The sequence below is a fragment of the Lissotriton vulgaris genome, chromosome 6 (genome assembly GCF_964263255.1).
Source record: "Lissotriton vulgaris chromosome 6, aLisVul1.2, whole genome shotgun sequence".
NCBI lineage: Eukaryota > Metazoa > Chordata > Amphibia > Caudata > Salamandridae > Lissotriton > Lissotriton vulgaris.
This window is the reverse complement of record NC_141694.1, coordinates 365,606,536-365,622,893: the sequence shown is the minus strand read 5'-3', so window position 1 is coordinate 365,622,893 and position 16,358 is coordinate 365,606,536. Positions and strand designations below refer to the sequence as shown.

Sequence of the window (16,358 nt, the reverse complement as noted above, 5' to 3'; positions counted from 1 at the left end):
AACTCACACTCAGGCATGTGGTTCCCTGTACAACAGCACCTCGATATTTTTAAAGTATTTTTAGTTTTCCATATTTTTGTTCAGAGAGTTCCATTTAACTTACTGCATAGTTTCCTATGATATCTATGAACAAAGCAGCATATGTATTGATAAGCTCTACCCTGTAAGAATCAATTTGCTATAATTTTCTATTCAATGTCAATTTAATTGTGTATACAGAACAGTTGGTTTTACATTACTGTTTTATAAATTGTACTTTGGCAATATTTATTTTATTTTAGACAGACACATAACAGCACACTACACTCTTAAAATGGCACAGACTGCCAATGAAAGACCATCTTAACACAAGCAAACAATAGGTATGGCTTTAAAGGAATGGTGTATAGTAAAGTGAAGCATTACCAATAAATAGCATGGGAATGGATATGTATTTGTGTGGAAGCAAAGAACTGTAGAATAATATTTGTGTAGGTTATAGGTCTAGTGGAAATCAAGCCAGATCTAATCATCCATGTAGGATAAAACCCTCCTCCCATCTGATCTGCTGTCAGAGAAAAGCACCATACATTATCTAGTTATCTGTGATACTTTGATAGAATTACAGTGTTGTGTGTGCCTCTGAAAGTTCAAGCTCAGGAAGCTGGATAAACAAACGAACTGATGACAGCTAAGTGGAGGGCAAGTACTTTTTTGTGTGGGAGCAAACAGTCTCTGCCCAATCAAAACCTGTACTCCTGGCTCTGAACATATGGGTGGAGCTAAACCCATAACCTGAGGATTCCCACATAATGGTCTAGTGAGAGCTGCACTGTCAAGACATACAATAAAATGATGGCATGTATTCTTTCAAATTTGCAAAATAATAATAAATACTAGCAGAAGTCTGACAATTTTTATTTTTGCGCAATTACATCCAAATTTATTGTATCCTTACACAATAAATTGTGGCATGTTGTAGTATTAAGAAACAGGTTCACTTATTCCTCGGACATGCAAACACTGAGTAGTTATTCTGCTTCCTACACCTTTGTAAGATGGTATATATTGCCATTACTCAACCTTGACAGGATGATAGCAAATGCTCCGTCAGACCTGAGAACCTGATACGTGACACCCAAAGACCACACCCGCAACCTCGGCATAATCTTCTACATGAAACTCACCATGAAGCACCAAATCAATGCAGTCACACCCTCTGGAAAATCTTCAAATAGTTTCCCATCAACATCAGGAAAAGCGTCACCCAGGCCCTCGTCACCAGCCATCGCGACTACGGGAAGGCTCTCTACGCCAGAATCACCACCCAACTCCTAATGAGACTCAAGTCCATACAGAACACAGCGGCCAGATTCATCCTCATCCTCCCTAAATGCTCCCACATCACTTCCCACCTCAAGAACCTCCACTGGCTCCCCATTCAGAAGAGATGCCAGTTTAAGCTCCTAAAATACACCTACAGGACCCTACACAACCAGGGACCAGCTTACATCAACCACTGAATAAACTTCCATCAACCCGCCAGGTACCTGCGCTCCACCTCCAGAGCCCTCGCTTGCATCCCTCACATCTGTCCCAGCAACAGTGGAGGCCGTTCCTTCTCCTACCTCGCCACTAAAGCCTGGAATTACCTGCTGTTCTACCTACGATCATCTCCCTCCCTGGAGGAATTAATAAGAGAACTCAAAACATGGCTTTTCGAATGAGATCACCTACACCTCAGCGCCCGGATATCCTCAGGGGTGAGGAGCAGCACTTCACAAGACCAAGTGATTGATTGATACGTGTAGAAAGTCTTTTAAACTGCACTTGCAAAGTACCTGTTGCCAGAGAGCCGCAACTTGAGACTCAAAATCCGCATATAAATCATGCGGTTGGAAACAGTGACTAACAATCACTAATGGCTACTGACATAATCTGTCAGTTGTTACAAGTTATTTTTGTTTTCCACACACAGCATACATACTTTAACTTTCCAATCAGAAAGGTAACCATTTACTCAGGTAACTCTGCATTGTATCTTTTTTTTTCCATAATATTAAAAGTATGTACACATTACTAGTTATTTCTCATGAAATAGACAACCATAGAAGAATCATTCAGCTAGATTCATCAAGCTAAATTGCGCTCGCAAAGGGCCAGATTCTGAGAATCTGGCCCTTTGCGAGTGCAATTTTTGCATTTGGGATTTATCATCCCAAAAGCAAAAATCGCTATTTGGGAAATCGCATATTTGCGAGGAATTGGATTTAAGGAATCTCTATTAGAGATTCCTTAAATGCAATTCATTAACCAATTTGAAACTGTGAATTCGCAATATTTGGTCGCTATTTACCACGAAGTCTGACTTCGTGGTAAATAGCGAAAAAATAGAAAAAAGCACTTTAGTGCATTTTTCTCTGTTGCATGTAACACACACACGTCCTTTGGACAGGTGTGTGCGCAACACCTGTGTAAATTTGCATTTCAGGGGTGCTACAGGGTGTCCTTTGGACACACCTGGCACCCTTGAAATCGCTATCTCATTTGCGATTAGCTAATTGCTAATCGCAAATAAGGAATACTCCCAAAGGCCCATAGGAATGAATGGGGAGTTATTCCTTATTTGCGATTAGCAATTAGCTAATCGCAAATAAGGGATGTGTAGGAATCGCAATTTATTTTGCGATTCCTTCATGAATCCCGTTTTGCGAGTCTGTAATAGCGATTCCTTATTATTCGCTATTACAGACTCGCAAAACATGCCGATGATGAATCGGGCTGATTATTCCTTTCTGAGACTGAGAATGTATTTTGAACAATAAAATATGTCAATAGAGTTCACAACTGCACACACAGTGAGAGGTTTCCATTTTATACATTTTGAATTAGTATAGCACGTTCTGTATGCAGTGCCATACACATTTTTAAACAAAATATTTATTGGCTTATTTTGCATAAGTAATTTTTAATTAGCAAGCAAGCAAAAGTTCTTGATGTTGTTCCAACCGCATCTATGCCTTGAGAAAGCACATGCTTTATTGGCTAAAGGGTGAAATCTGTTGCCAATGCAACTGACCAATAAGATGTCTTGTGGGTAATTAAATAAATCTAAAAAAAATAAGAAGCAAGAAAAGAAAAGCAAAAGTACTAAGGACCTGATATAGAATTTGGCAGGTGAAGTACAGCCCGTCACAGTGGCATAGAACAGTACCTCTGCCATCCTGACAGACTACTGGCAGCCACATTTAAAAATCACTACCGGCCTTGCAATGATCTCCTGTAACAGTGTTAAAAGTCTGAATGACAGCCATCATCAGTTTTGACAGCTGTTCACTAGACTTAACAACCTTTTTGTTTTTCAAAACAAACTCCCTAAGTGGGAGTTTGCTACTGAGAAACAAAACAGCTAATGATCTCCACACACAGGGTGTTTCTTTCCAGGGTCATTATTAGACATTTTTTAAATGACTGTCACCGTTAAGTTTTACCTAGCAGTGACTGAAAGAAAGAAAAGAACATTACATCGTCCACCCGTAACAAGTGTTTTAATTCCCTTATTCTCATAGCCTCTACTCTATCAGGCCCCCAGAGGATGCTTGCCGTCCACGGAGCCAGCAGGGGGTCAGTCAACAGTACACTAGAAGTCCTCCCGACCCTAAATACGATGGTAGTACCGTTGGTTTGACGAATGGGGGACTCCGTTCCACTTGTGATAAGAGTGTCTTGTCCGTGACACTCTAAATTGAGTCATGAGTTATTTACATTACTACTTTTAGAAAACACTTAAATGAACACCTTAAAAGTGTAGTACGGTACAACTTAGAACACATTTGGTAATATCAAACATCTAGCCCATATTGTTCAAGAGATATTATCAAGCATAACTTTTTGGGGTGTAGAGCAGGCAGGTTTGGGTTGTTCTGAGTTCAGATTTGAAAACGAATCTCTTATAAGAAATATTGTGCATAACATTATTCTAAGAAATTGGATTTGTGGTTGGCTAGGGCTTGCCACTAAGCCAGGCAGAAACCACCACTCTAGTCAGGGCAAGGGAGTTACACGCTGAAGATAACCCCTGCTCACCCCCTTGGTAGCTTGGCACGAGCAGTTAGGCTTATCCCAGAGGCAATGTGGAAAGCGTTTGCGCAACACACACACAGCAGCAACACACTAGGCCCACCACAAAAGGAACTCCACACAAGGTTATATATAAAAATAGCCTTTGTATTATCCACAACATATTAAAATAGTAATCACACAATATACACTGTGCCAACTCGCACTAGGCAAAATTTACAGGGGATTATAAACACATGACAGGGCCAATTGGGCCACTGTCAGAACCATCACAAAGCACAAATATTAAATGTAGAACACAGCCAGTAATTACTGGCAAAACACTGTACTCAGCATTATATCCTGCAACATATATCATATTATGCACTCAGCATCACATTAGGCGTAAAAGACATTATGCGCCAACCTCATAAACCTAAAGACATTAGATAATAATATCCTCACCAGCATAAACACTTTATGCAATAACCTCATAAACATAAACCTCAGATTAGGGAATAACCTCCTAAACATAAACACAGTATGCAATAACCTCATAATCATAAATCACATTAGAGGCATAAATTAGGGTGCATAAATCACATTTATCATAGGCACCACATAAATCACATTAGGGCCTGGCGCCCTATCAACCTAACGCTGTCCCCCTGGTCAATGGCCTTCTCAGAGGGCTCAAATGCCCTATGTCCCAAATGTCGGGGCATTCTGCCAATGCAGCAGGAACCAAAGTGCACAATTGTGCTGGCCTAACGTTGCAGCTGCCACTAATAGCTGTGCAGCTGTGAAGAAAAATGTTGGCACTGTCACTCACTGTGGCCTCTGGATCCCCACTGGGACTCTCTCCAATATATACGCCCAATCATTACAGCTGCCCACTATGGCGGTGTAGCTGTGGGTAAATAAACCATAACTGGCCAGAGCCCCTCACTGGGACTCTCTAACAATGAAAGTGCCCCAACGTTGTAGCTGCCCACTGTCAAGCGGGCAGCTGGGATAATATCTCAAAAGAGACATGGGCTCCCGTGGGCCCCCATAGGGGCTCTAAAAACAGTGTGGCCCACGTTGGAGCGGCACCTCTCCTGCGGATCTTCTCAGGGCGGAGATGGCGGGTGGGGGTGTAGAGGCTGAGACGGCTGTTGAGGTACGCTGGCCGGTGTTGTGGAGTGCCTTGTATGTGTGGGTGAGGAGCTTGAAGGTTATCCTCTTGTTCATGGGGAGCCAGTGCAGGTCTCTCAGGTGGGGTGTGATGTGGCTGAGGTAGGGGATGTCGAGGATCAGGCGTGCGGAGACGCTCTGTTTGCGTTGGAGCCGTTTCAGGAGTTTGGCCAGGGCTCCTGCGTACAGTGCGTTGCCGTAGTCCCGTCTACTGCTGACGAGGGCCTTGGTGACCTTCCTTCTAGTTGTGGTGGGGATCCACTTGAAGATCTTGCGAAGCATGCAGAGGGTGTTGAAGTAGGAGGAGGAGACGGCGTTGACCAGCTTCATCATGGAGAGTGTGGAGTCGAGGATGACCCCTAGGTTTCGTGCATGGTCGGTGGGTGTAGGGGGTGCCTCTAGTGCCGATGGCCTCCAGGAGTCGTCCCAGGCTGAGGGGGTGTAACCGAGGAGGACCTCCGTCTTGTCCGAGTTCAGCTTCAATCGGCTGTTCCTCTTCCAGTCCACGACAGCTTCCATTCCTTCATGGAGGTTGGTTTTGGCGGTGTGGGGGTCCTTGGTGAGGGAGAGGATCAGCTGGGTGTCATCGGCGTAGGAGATGATGTTTAGGTCGTGCCGTCGGGCGACGTGGGCCAGTGGTGCCATGTATACGTTAAACAACGTTGGGCTGAGGGATGATCCTTGGGGTACGCCGCAGATGATCTCGATGGCTTTGGAGCGGAAGGGGGGAGGCGGATGCTCTGAGTTCTCCTGGAGAGGAAGGAGGTGGTCCAGTCAAGGGCCTTTTCTTGGATTCCGGCATCGTGCTTTTAGTGTGCAGTGGCAGACTGTGTCGAAAGCGGCTGACAGGTCCAGGAGGATGAGGGCCGCAGTTTCTCTGTTGTCGAGCAGGATCCTGATGTAGTCGGTGGCGGCGATGAGGGCAGTTTCGGTGCTGTGATTGCTACAGAACCCAGACTTGGACGGGTCCAGGATGTTGTTCTCTTCGAGGAAGCTGGTCAGTTGTTTGTTGACGGCCTTTTCGATGACCTTCGCTGGGAATGGGAGCAGGGAGATGGGTCGGAAATTCTTTAGGTTCTTGGGGTCCGCCTTGGGTTTCTTGAGTAAGGCGTTGATCTCTGCATGCTTCCAGCTCTACAGGAAGGTCGCGGTCTCGATGGAGATGTTGATGGTTTTCCGGAGGTGCGGTGCGATGGTGCTGCTGGCTTTGTTGAAGATGTGGTGTGGGCAGGGGTCTTCCAGGGATCCGGAGTGGACGGTGTTCATGATCTTGATGGTGTTGTCGTCTTTGATGTTCGTCCAGGCGAGCAGACGGTTGGTGCAGGTGGTGGTCGTGGGAGCGGGGGTGTCGACGGTTGCCGGAGTGATGACGGCGTTGAAGCTGTCGTGGATGTCTGCGATCTTGCGATAGAAGAAGTGGCCAGCGAGTTGCACAGGTCTTGTGACTCAGGTGTGGGTGTTGGGGGGCTTCTTGAGCGGGGCGAGGGTGTTAGCGCAGTCGTTGATCCATTGTCTGAGGTTGCGGGCTTGGGCGTCGGGGTCGGTCGGGTCTGTCGGTGGGCTCTGGGCGAGGACGGTGGTTAGATGGTCCTCTGTGATCTTGCCCCAGCTGTGGCGAGGCATCAGCTGGGTGCGGTGGTGGGTGGTGGAGTTCGGTGGTGCGGTCAAAGGAGACGTGGGTGCTTACTGAAAAGATGGGGTCAAGCGTGTGGCCGGCGGAGAGAATGTGTGTTGTGACAAGTTGTCTGAGTCCGAGGTTACCGAGGTTGTCGATCAGGGTGGAGGAGTTGGAGTCATTGTTGTTCTTGAGGTGGAAGTTCAGGTCCCCGAGGAGGATGTAGTCCGTGGAGGCAAGGGCGTGTGTGCTGATGGAGTCTGCGATGGAGTCGCTGAACTGCGGTCAGTGTCCCGGGGATCTGTATATGAGAGTGCCTCTGAGGGTGATGTTGGGGCCGGTGTGGATCTGGAAGTGCAGGTGTTCGACGGTGCTGAGGGTGTCGTCGGTGTCTGTCGAGATTTTGAGGGTGTTTCTGTGAACGATGACAATTCCGCCACCTACTCCGTTGGTATGGTCCTTGTAGGTGATCTTGTAGCCTTCTGGGATGGCTATGGCGATGTCGGGTGCCAAGGAGGGCGTCAGCCAGGTCTCAGTCAGGAAGGTGACGTCTGGGGCGTTGGTGTCGAGTAGGTCCCAGAGTTCGGCGGCATGTTTGCGGGCGGAGTGGGTATTGAGCAGGATGCATCTGAGGAAGTTGGGTTCTTCGGTGGGTGGGTTTGCAGGATGGATGCTGGTGAAGCTGCAGTTCCGGCAGGAGAAGGGTCCTTGGGTGCGCTTCGGGCAGCCAGGCAGCAGGTGCGTGACCGTCCAGCAATGAGTGCGTAGAGGGTGCTGGAGTTGTAGCGGGTGGGCGTCGTAGTGAGTGCAGAGGCCAGGGGTCTTGGCACTCGGTGCGGTCCAGGCGCAGATGGGCGCAGACAGGCGCAGACGGGCTTGCCTTAGGCATGCCTTAGGCCTCCATATTAGGGGGAGTGGGAGGGAGGAGCAGCTGGGAGGCGGGATCGTGGCGGCGAATGGGAGTGTAGGGGGGCGGAGCCCCAAGGAATGCAGCTGCAGGAAAACAACGAAGGAGGGAGCGAGCGGGCAGGTGGTACAGAAGGCATAGTGGGGGGCACAGAGGGGAGATAGAAATAAAATACAATGAAATATAATCAGATAATAGAGCAAGGAAATACAGACAGATAGCGCAGTCCCAAGTAATACAGCAAACAGGATAAACCGGCACAGACCTGTGTGAGTGGCAGCAGCGGGCACACAGGAGGGCTGTGTGGTGGTGAGGGGAGCGACCTGCCTGGTGACAGGGTCAAGGGTCGCATTGTTCCTCGAAAGGCACCAACAAGACCATCATGAACCTCCACTCACCTGGGCTCTCACAGGGCTCATTGAGCACTCCACACGGCTCCGCTCTCAGCCCCGCTGCACCGGGACTCCTATTGTGGTGCTGGCGGCATGCCTCAGGAGAGCCCCCACTCCTCGGGGACTCTCTCAATGTCTCAGGCGATGTACGCGGGGCTTCCCTCACTCACTGGAGCCCCTCCTTCTCACAAGCTCTCACTGGGCCGTTCCTCCGGCTGGCAGCGCTGTGATTGGCAGCTCTGGTGGCCTCTTCCTGTCTTGGGCACCGCCCAGAGTCAGGCAAGGCTGCATGACTTCCTGGTCGGGCTGATGGCTCCGTTCTCAGTCGCAATGCGGGGTGGGCACCAGCTCGAAGAGTAAAAGCATAAAGTGCGGTGGGCACCCGCTCAAAAGGCACCATAATGTGGGGTGGGCACCCGCTGCTTTAAATAGTCATAAAGTGGGGTAGGTTTCCTGCTCGGCACCACAATGCGGGGTGGGCTCCCGCTGAAAATGCACAAAATGTGGGGGAATCCCCACGCCGGGATTCCCTCTAAAAGGGCTGCAGCTCCGCGCTGCGAAGCCCATGCACTCCTCTTCTGTGGCAAATTAGAATATAGTACTCACGAGGCGCTAGATACCACAAAAGTCCTTAAAGGGGAAGGGGGCAAAGCTGGGCCCAGGGAGGCCAGCACACAGGGCCCTCTAGCAGTGAGGCAAGCCCTTGTGTCGGTTGCTCCTGGGCCCCAGCAGCAAAGGCAGGCCCCCCTGAGGACAGGAACAGGACTAGAAACCACAACTTTCATGGGGTCACAGCCCCTATATTTATATTCCACATTCCTTTGTCTGCAGTACAGGGCTTGGGGGAACCAGCAAAAACTGGTTCAGGGGGGAATTGGAGCACTCTGTTTACCAGGCTCCTCTTCCCCTTTGTCAGGTTGGGGCTCGGTGATCAGACACACCACAGGTGGTGGGGCCAGCATTGTACAGGGCAGGCACAATCCTATTCAGGGTCAGGGGACTACTCCCACTACTCCAAATGTAGATGTCCCATTCAGCCTACTGCTGACTCACCTTCCCCTCTTGGAGCCACACACACCTCACCAGCCTGTCACTAAAAATCCAGCCATGCAAATCACATCAGGCAGACACATAACACCCAGAAATGCTCACTTCTAAAAGTGGCATTTCTAAAATAGTTATAATACATCTGTGCACACCATTGCACAGCATTACTACCATTCCAAATATACTAAGCTTGCCCACACTGCTCCACTCATATCAGGAATTAACACTGAAACACTTATCAGGGAATCCCCAATGCATTCCTATCGGAGGGCAGCCCCACAGTAGTGAGAAACCAAAATGGTTGTTTGTTACTACCAGGACATGTCACACACTTAAGGTACAAGTCCTATCTTTTCCCTACAATGCACCCTGCCCATAGGGCTAGCTAGTTCCTGTCTTAGGGGTGACTGAGATGCAGTAATAGGGGGAACACAGACATGGCACACTTTAGGTGTCACGTCACAGCGGCAGTAACACTGCGCGCACAGGCCCTGCAATGGCAGAGGCCTGAGATAGGTTTGTAAGGCTATTTTGGTGGGTGGCGTAATCAGCGCTGCAAGCCTACCAGTAGCATTTAATTTACCAGCCCTAGGTATATGAGATACCACTTTACAAGGGACTGACAGGTAAATTAAATAGGCCAAACAGGTGTAGACCAATCTTACCATATGTAACACAGAGAGCACACGCACTTTACAATGGACAGCAGTGCTAAAGTGCCCAGAGGCCTAAAATTACCAACACGATGTCAGAGAAAGGCAAAAGGTTTAGGGATGACCCTGCAAAAAGGGCCCAGTCCAACAATTATCCAATGATATAAGCACACCAAAGACAGTTCTGGAGCTTTCTAGAGTGTTGAAAGCATTTACGACTGAAGCCTAGGGAGATGGCATGCACTGCAAGGTATCAAAGTCAAAAGGTTCTTCTCTACTAAGCCTCTACAAAACGTTTAGTGACCTATTTGGTAATTTCTGACAAATATGTCAGAATCTGATACAACTTCAAGTTGGTACAAGTTCAGGGTATGTATCCCAGTTTCAACTGGATATAGCCAATTGTTTATGGTGCCTCTGCTGCACTTTGGGTTCCCATTGCAAAGCCATCTGGATCAGGGGGTCACTGGGTAATATTAGGGCAAATGTCTCAATAACTAACAGGCACACTTAAAAAATGCCATTGCCTCTGGGGTACTGAGACAACAAGCGAGACTGTTAGTGATATGGGACTCACACGAATTAGAACAGCTGCTCTTTGGAAAGAATGGTCACAGTCCAAAAATTTAAATAGTGCATGCTGCAGGAACTCAACTGCCTCTTTGTTAGAGGTAAGGACTAACTGTATTTTGGGATAGTGTAGCCTAGGTGGAAAGCGGCATCCAAATGGCGTTAATAATTGCAGGAATTAATCAGAGTACTCTCAAGTATGGTGGGAGTTTGGACTGGCTCAAACCCCAACAAGCTAAGTTGCAATTTTAATCCAGATCTGCTAAATGCTTCAGATATTATTAATCATATGCCGTTTTATTATGCCAGGTCCAGCTGGTTGCTGGATCGAAACACAGCCCTAACAGCCTAGTAGACTGTGGCTCTGAAACACTCCTCTCATACCCAGGTGTAGGACGTGTGGGACCCTACATTCCTGGGAGGATAGGGGAATTGGGAAATTGTCATAAGAATTACCTGATGGTGCCGGGTATTGTGCCTCCTTAAGGGCGAAGGAGACAGCTGCAGGCACTTTAAAGATGCAGTAGGCATTCAAAAATGTTTCTAGTAAGGGGTGTCTAGATGATTTGTGTTTGATTTAGGCAGCTTTCTCGGTCTGTTTTGCTGTCAGGGACGGGATTCCCGGCAGGGTGCAATACTAGACAGCAGACAACAGCACATTAAGCATGGTCCCAGCTTTTAGGTGACAGGAATCAGGCAACTCGCATCCAGGAACCAATGCCAGGCCACTGCAGTCTTGTCCAGACAGAGATTTTCAAAATGCTTGAGTACTGGTAACCTGACTGTAAAGAGGTTCATGTGGAGGCTGCCTCAAGCAATGGATAGTTCAGCTTGTGTAGCAAGGATGAAAAAAATGAAATTATATATAGATGGTAAAATGGTGGAGGAGGATATCTTGTAGGCAGATCTCTTTCGGGCCCTGTATTTCAGGCAGCGATTTAAAATCAATGTCAGTTTAAGAATCGGGTAGTGCCATTTGAATCAGGATCTGCTAAAATACTGTCAACATGGAGATACAACTTTTCAACTGAGATTTAGGCAGGTATGCAAGCCACATAGTACTCTGAACTGCATATAGTTATGGGTCTAATTCAGACCTAGAAATGAGGCATTTTAATAGAAAAACATAAACAAGTTTTGTTTGAGATTTAGGGAAGCTAACAAGTCACCTTGTAACCCATTGGCATAATCTGAAACTAGAGGAGGGCCGAAAATAAAAGAAAACAACACGTTGCCACCAACATACAGACAGGTTTCCAAGCAACTGTTACTTGACCTCAATTTTAGATATGTTTACGATGAAGCAGACAACATTAGGGAGTATTACTTAAAGAAACTTAGATAACAAGTTATCCAGTTATCCCAGGATGCCTTTTTCACCACAGCTTCTAACTTGCTCATTATCAGTTGCTTAATCATGAATCTATATCGACGACATTTCATGTTCATTTATGAGACACGTTGTAAACTAATGAATAATATTTGATAAGGGCTCTAAGTAAAAACATTTTCCATACCTCATACTTCTTGAATCCCATCCACGAATTGCAGTGTCATTCGCAGTTGCCATCTGGGTACAATTGTGGTGAGGGCTCCATCGCCCAGATGTAAATTTTAGCTGGCCTTTTCCTTCCAGAGTAGCACTACTGGAGAGCTTAACAAAAACAAGAATAAAAAACGAATTAAAAAAAGATTCTTTCCTGCAGTAGGCAATAATATATTGTAAAAGAAGCCAAAATAGCAGAGCCGGAGAAAATAACCTAGGGACAATTGTATGAATATCTGGTTTCAAAATACTAGTTGCAAATTGCGACTTGTATTTTTGCGTCCAGTAAAGATTTGTAAGAACCAACAAATGTAATAAATAGATCAGTTCTTAAAATCAGAATCGTAGTGGGTCGCAATCCAACTACCTCATGAATACTAATGTGGTAGGCTGAAAATTTTGACTCACTAAGACTGGGGTCAGCAGACCACAATGCCTGTGTTTGCATTTAAATAAAGTACACTTTTTCTTTTTTTTAAATGTAGCCATTCTCTTTAAAGGAAATTGTGTATGTTTAAAAATATGTTTTTTTTTGTTTAAAGTTTAAGAGTTGGCAGTGGTCCCTTGAACCACTGACTACTCTTCGACACACTTTTTTTAGAATTCACAAAAAGGAAGGAGTTCAAGGGGATCCCTTCCATTTTGCGAATGTGTTGCCCCCTAGTTGAGGTCTAAGTAAATGTTTTACGTACAGAATTCTTTTATAAAACACAGAAACATAGCATACGGATTAATTGTTTGGAAGGAATGCTTACAACATGCCCCTTCCAAATACCAAATTGATGTCCATTAGTAATCACATTTTATTTATGAAGTAGAGAAACTTTTTTAAAGTCCTAAAATGTATTAGTAGATCTTAAAAAGCATTTTTACAGTCGCATAAGCCGAATCAGAGCATTTCCGACTATAAACAAACTCAGCACTCATGGCCCATAATCATTTACTTATAGCCTACATACTTTGATAGCTCACAATAGACCTCTGGCTTCTCATAGCTGACTTCTCTTTAACCCCTTGCGTGCGGCCACGATTCTGCGCATGTGCGGCGCTTTTAAAGAGTGGGCGGGTTCATGACAGCCCCCAGCCGTCATCAGCACACGCCCACCGTGCTGCATGACGGACGGGGGCCGTCATCAGCACGCAAGGGGTTAAAGCCTCAAACACCATAATGCAATCATATATATATCCTATAAATCAATTTACAAACACACACTTTTTTCAACAAACTGTCCGTTCCCTCTCACTAATGTGATATCTACATCAGTGCAAGGTCTTCAAAACATTTGATGCCAGATGTAGGACCGTTTTTTGCAGTCGCAAGGATGCATTCTGGCCCAGTTCCTCTTCAATCTATACATTAATGACCTGGAAGAGACCCTTTTAAGAACCAACACAGATTATCCATACATTGGTCGAAAAGGTCTGCCGGTACTATTATATGCGGACGACGCAGTCCTTTTATCTAGAACGGCCAATGGACTCCAAATTTTACTAGATTCCTTTTACACATTTATGAAGACAAGAGATTTAAGTATTAACAACACTAAATCCTACATAATGAAGGTTGGTCAAGGTTTTAAAAAGCCAAATCGCCTAAATGTAGCTGGAGTGGAAATACCTGTAACTCACACATTCTCCTATCTCGGGGTCCTCTTTGATAGTCAACTTAAATGGGGACCCGTGATTCAGAAAAAGAAGGGAGACGTTACAAGGGTAAACGCGGCTATATTGGATTTCTCAAAAAAGATGGGAAATAGCCCAGTTGCCGGTCTACTCCAACTTTATAAGGCCAAAAGTGTAACCACAGCTTGTTACGGCAGTGAAATTTGGGGATACGTTCCCCTGGACGCACTCCAGACAGTTGAAAATAATTTTTTAAAACAGATTTTGAGGGTTCCCAGGGGTACAGCAAACTATTCTGTGCATGAAGAACTGGGGGTACCGTACGTTAGCGATAAAATTGCAATGAATCCCATGTTATGCTTGATGAATAGTTGGTTAAATGACAATATTCCTCTGACCAAGCTTATTTTAAGAGAAGCACTTTCATGGGACAACAGGCTGGAGGTTCCTTGGCTTAAATATTTATCTAAATGTTTTACTGATTTAGGCCGCTCTGAACTCTTTTCATACCCGGAATCCATCACCAAAATGGATCTTATTACGGTCAAAAATGCTTTTATTGACTCTAGACAACAGGAAAGGGAATCATGTGAACTAAAAAAAGAAAGTGTACGTAATCATATACTAATTAAAAGCACTTTGCTTACGGAACCCTACCTGACATGGCAAATGTCGAGTTACGACCGTTTCCTGCTGACAAGGTTCAGGTTCAACCTGTTTCATTTTTTGTTGGCGGTACCTAGGGGTTCTCATCGAGGTCAAGTGCTGCCGGCTTGCGGCTGCGACGATAAGTCTCCGCAAGACCTGGCACACTTTTTGTTTTTTTGTCCTTTTTATGCTATACCAAGGAAGCTATGCTTGAAACCCTGTTTGAAAAAATTGAACTTCCAACAATTTCGCCCTGCACAACATTTTTTACAGCTGCTAAATTGTGATTACACTTTGTTTATATGTGGTTTTTTAAGAATGGCAATCAAATTCAGAAACAGTATGGAAGGATAGTAATACTGATATATGAACTGTTATTTATAATTGTTGATAAAGGAATACTATTTTTAAACGGTCTTCAATGTTTTGATATAGTGAAGTACTCTTAACTCTGATTTTTATCTGTAATTGAATACTCTTTTTTAGATCATGTGTTTGTCGTGTTATTATCTGTAATGTAAATACTTTTATGGTTGTCAATTCGAACAACCGAATAAAGTTTATTTGACTTGACTTGACAGTCGCAAACGGGAAATCAGACTGTTTGCGACTGCAAAATAGGTCTGCCCTATTTACAAACCATATTTTGCGAGTCGGTAACCTATTACCGACTCTCAAAATAGGGTTAGCGACTTGCTATTAGGAAGGGCCGTCCCTTCCTAATAGCGACTCGCATTTAAATATAAGATTGTTTTGCAGCCGCAAAACACTCGCAATTTACCACCCATTTCAAATGGGTGGTAAGCCACTCGCAAACAGGAAGGTGTCCCCAGGGGACCCTTCCCCTGTGTGACTGGCAGTGAAAAACAGTAATGATTCCTCTTTAAAGGAAAATGTGATGCTTTTTTAAAAAAAAACTGCTTTATTTAAAAAGCAGTAACAGACATGGTGTGCTAGACATTCCCAATGGGGGTCGCAATTTGCACCTGCCTCATGAATAATAATGAGGCAGGCAGTATGCAAACCCATTAAGAATCGCAAACAGAGTCTGAGACAGTGTTGTAAATTCCAATTTGTGATTTGCAAAACGATTCAATTTGCAACTCGCAAATTGTAAGGCTCATACATCTGGCCCAAAGAGTTCAGTACTCCATGATCATCATTAGTGGGAAATGTCTGCATACTCGACAATGAATAGGATGATGAACATTTTAAGTTTATTTGCAATCTCCTTGGCACTTAAACACATTTTTCTCCTGCTTGCATTTAAATTGGAGGATAGACTAAACTGACACAGCTGTTAAATAATTCAACTTAGGAGTCTTTTAATAAACCGGGAGGTGGGCATCACAATCTTCAATCCAAACCTTGAGAAGCCGTAATGGATAGCCATGAACACATGTTAAAAGAACAATTGATGGACAGAATGCAGAACAATGTCATACATTCACCCCAGTACAGAGATCTGGGCCTAAATCCATCGTTTTTTGCTCTTTGCTCACCATGCCATTCAAGTTTGGACCCAGCCATATATGCAAATCAGTCTTGACCCTGCACCCAATTGGAACAGTTCAGCCCGAACTGCCAGGCCAGGTCCTCCCTGGACTGGAAACAAGCATCCTCGGACCGGTTTCAGGCTTTCAGCACTCATCAGCCAGGATAACTTTACTCCAGTGGCATGGAGAGCAAGAGACCCACGTCTGGGCATACCAGTCCCACTCGGGGTGACAAATGCAAAAAGAACAATTGATGGACAGAATGCAGAACATATCATACATTCACCCCAGTACAGAGATCTGGGCCTAAAACCATCCTTTTTTTGTTCACCATGCCATTTCAGTTTGGACCCAGCCATATGCAGATCAGTCTTGACCCTGCGCCCATATGGCTGGGTCCAAACTGGGGTGGTGTGGTGAGCAAAAGAATGGTGGATTAAACACAGATCCTTGTGACTGGGGGTGAATGTTTGCATTGTCCTTACAGCCTGTCTCCAATACTTGTGGGTCCCATGCTCACTACACCACTGGATTCAAGCTAGCCTGGCTGATGAAGGGTGATGCCCTGAAACCGGTCCCAGGATGCTTGTTTCCGGTCCCGGGAGGACCTGGCTTGGCAGTTCAGACTGGACTGTTCCCAGAACGAA

At 45.5% G+C, this 16,358-nt stretch overlaps 1 protein-coding gene across 2 annotated transcripts in view; it reads right to left on the bottom strand.

The window, feature by feature from the left end:
- Positions 1-16,358, bottom strand: part of EIPR1 (EARP complex and GARP complex interacting protein 1) — a 919,114-nt gene that overhangs the window by 112,578 nt on the left and 790,178 nt on the right. For both annotated transcript variants that reach the window (XM_086926388.1, XM_086926389.1), the window contains one exon: positions 11,916-12,052. In XM_086926388.1, coding sequence (XP_086782514.1) covers positions 11,916-12,052 — 137 coding nt within the window. The remainder of the gene's footprint in view (positions 1-11,915; positions 12,053-16,358) is intronic.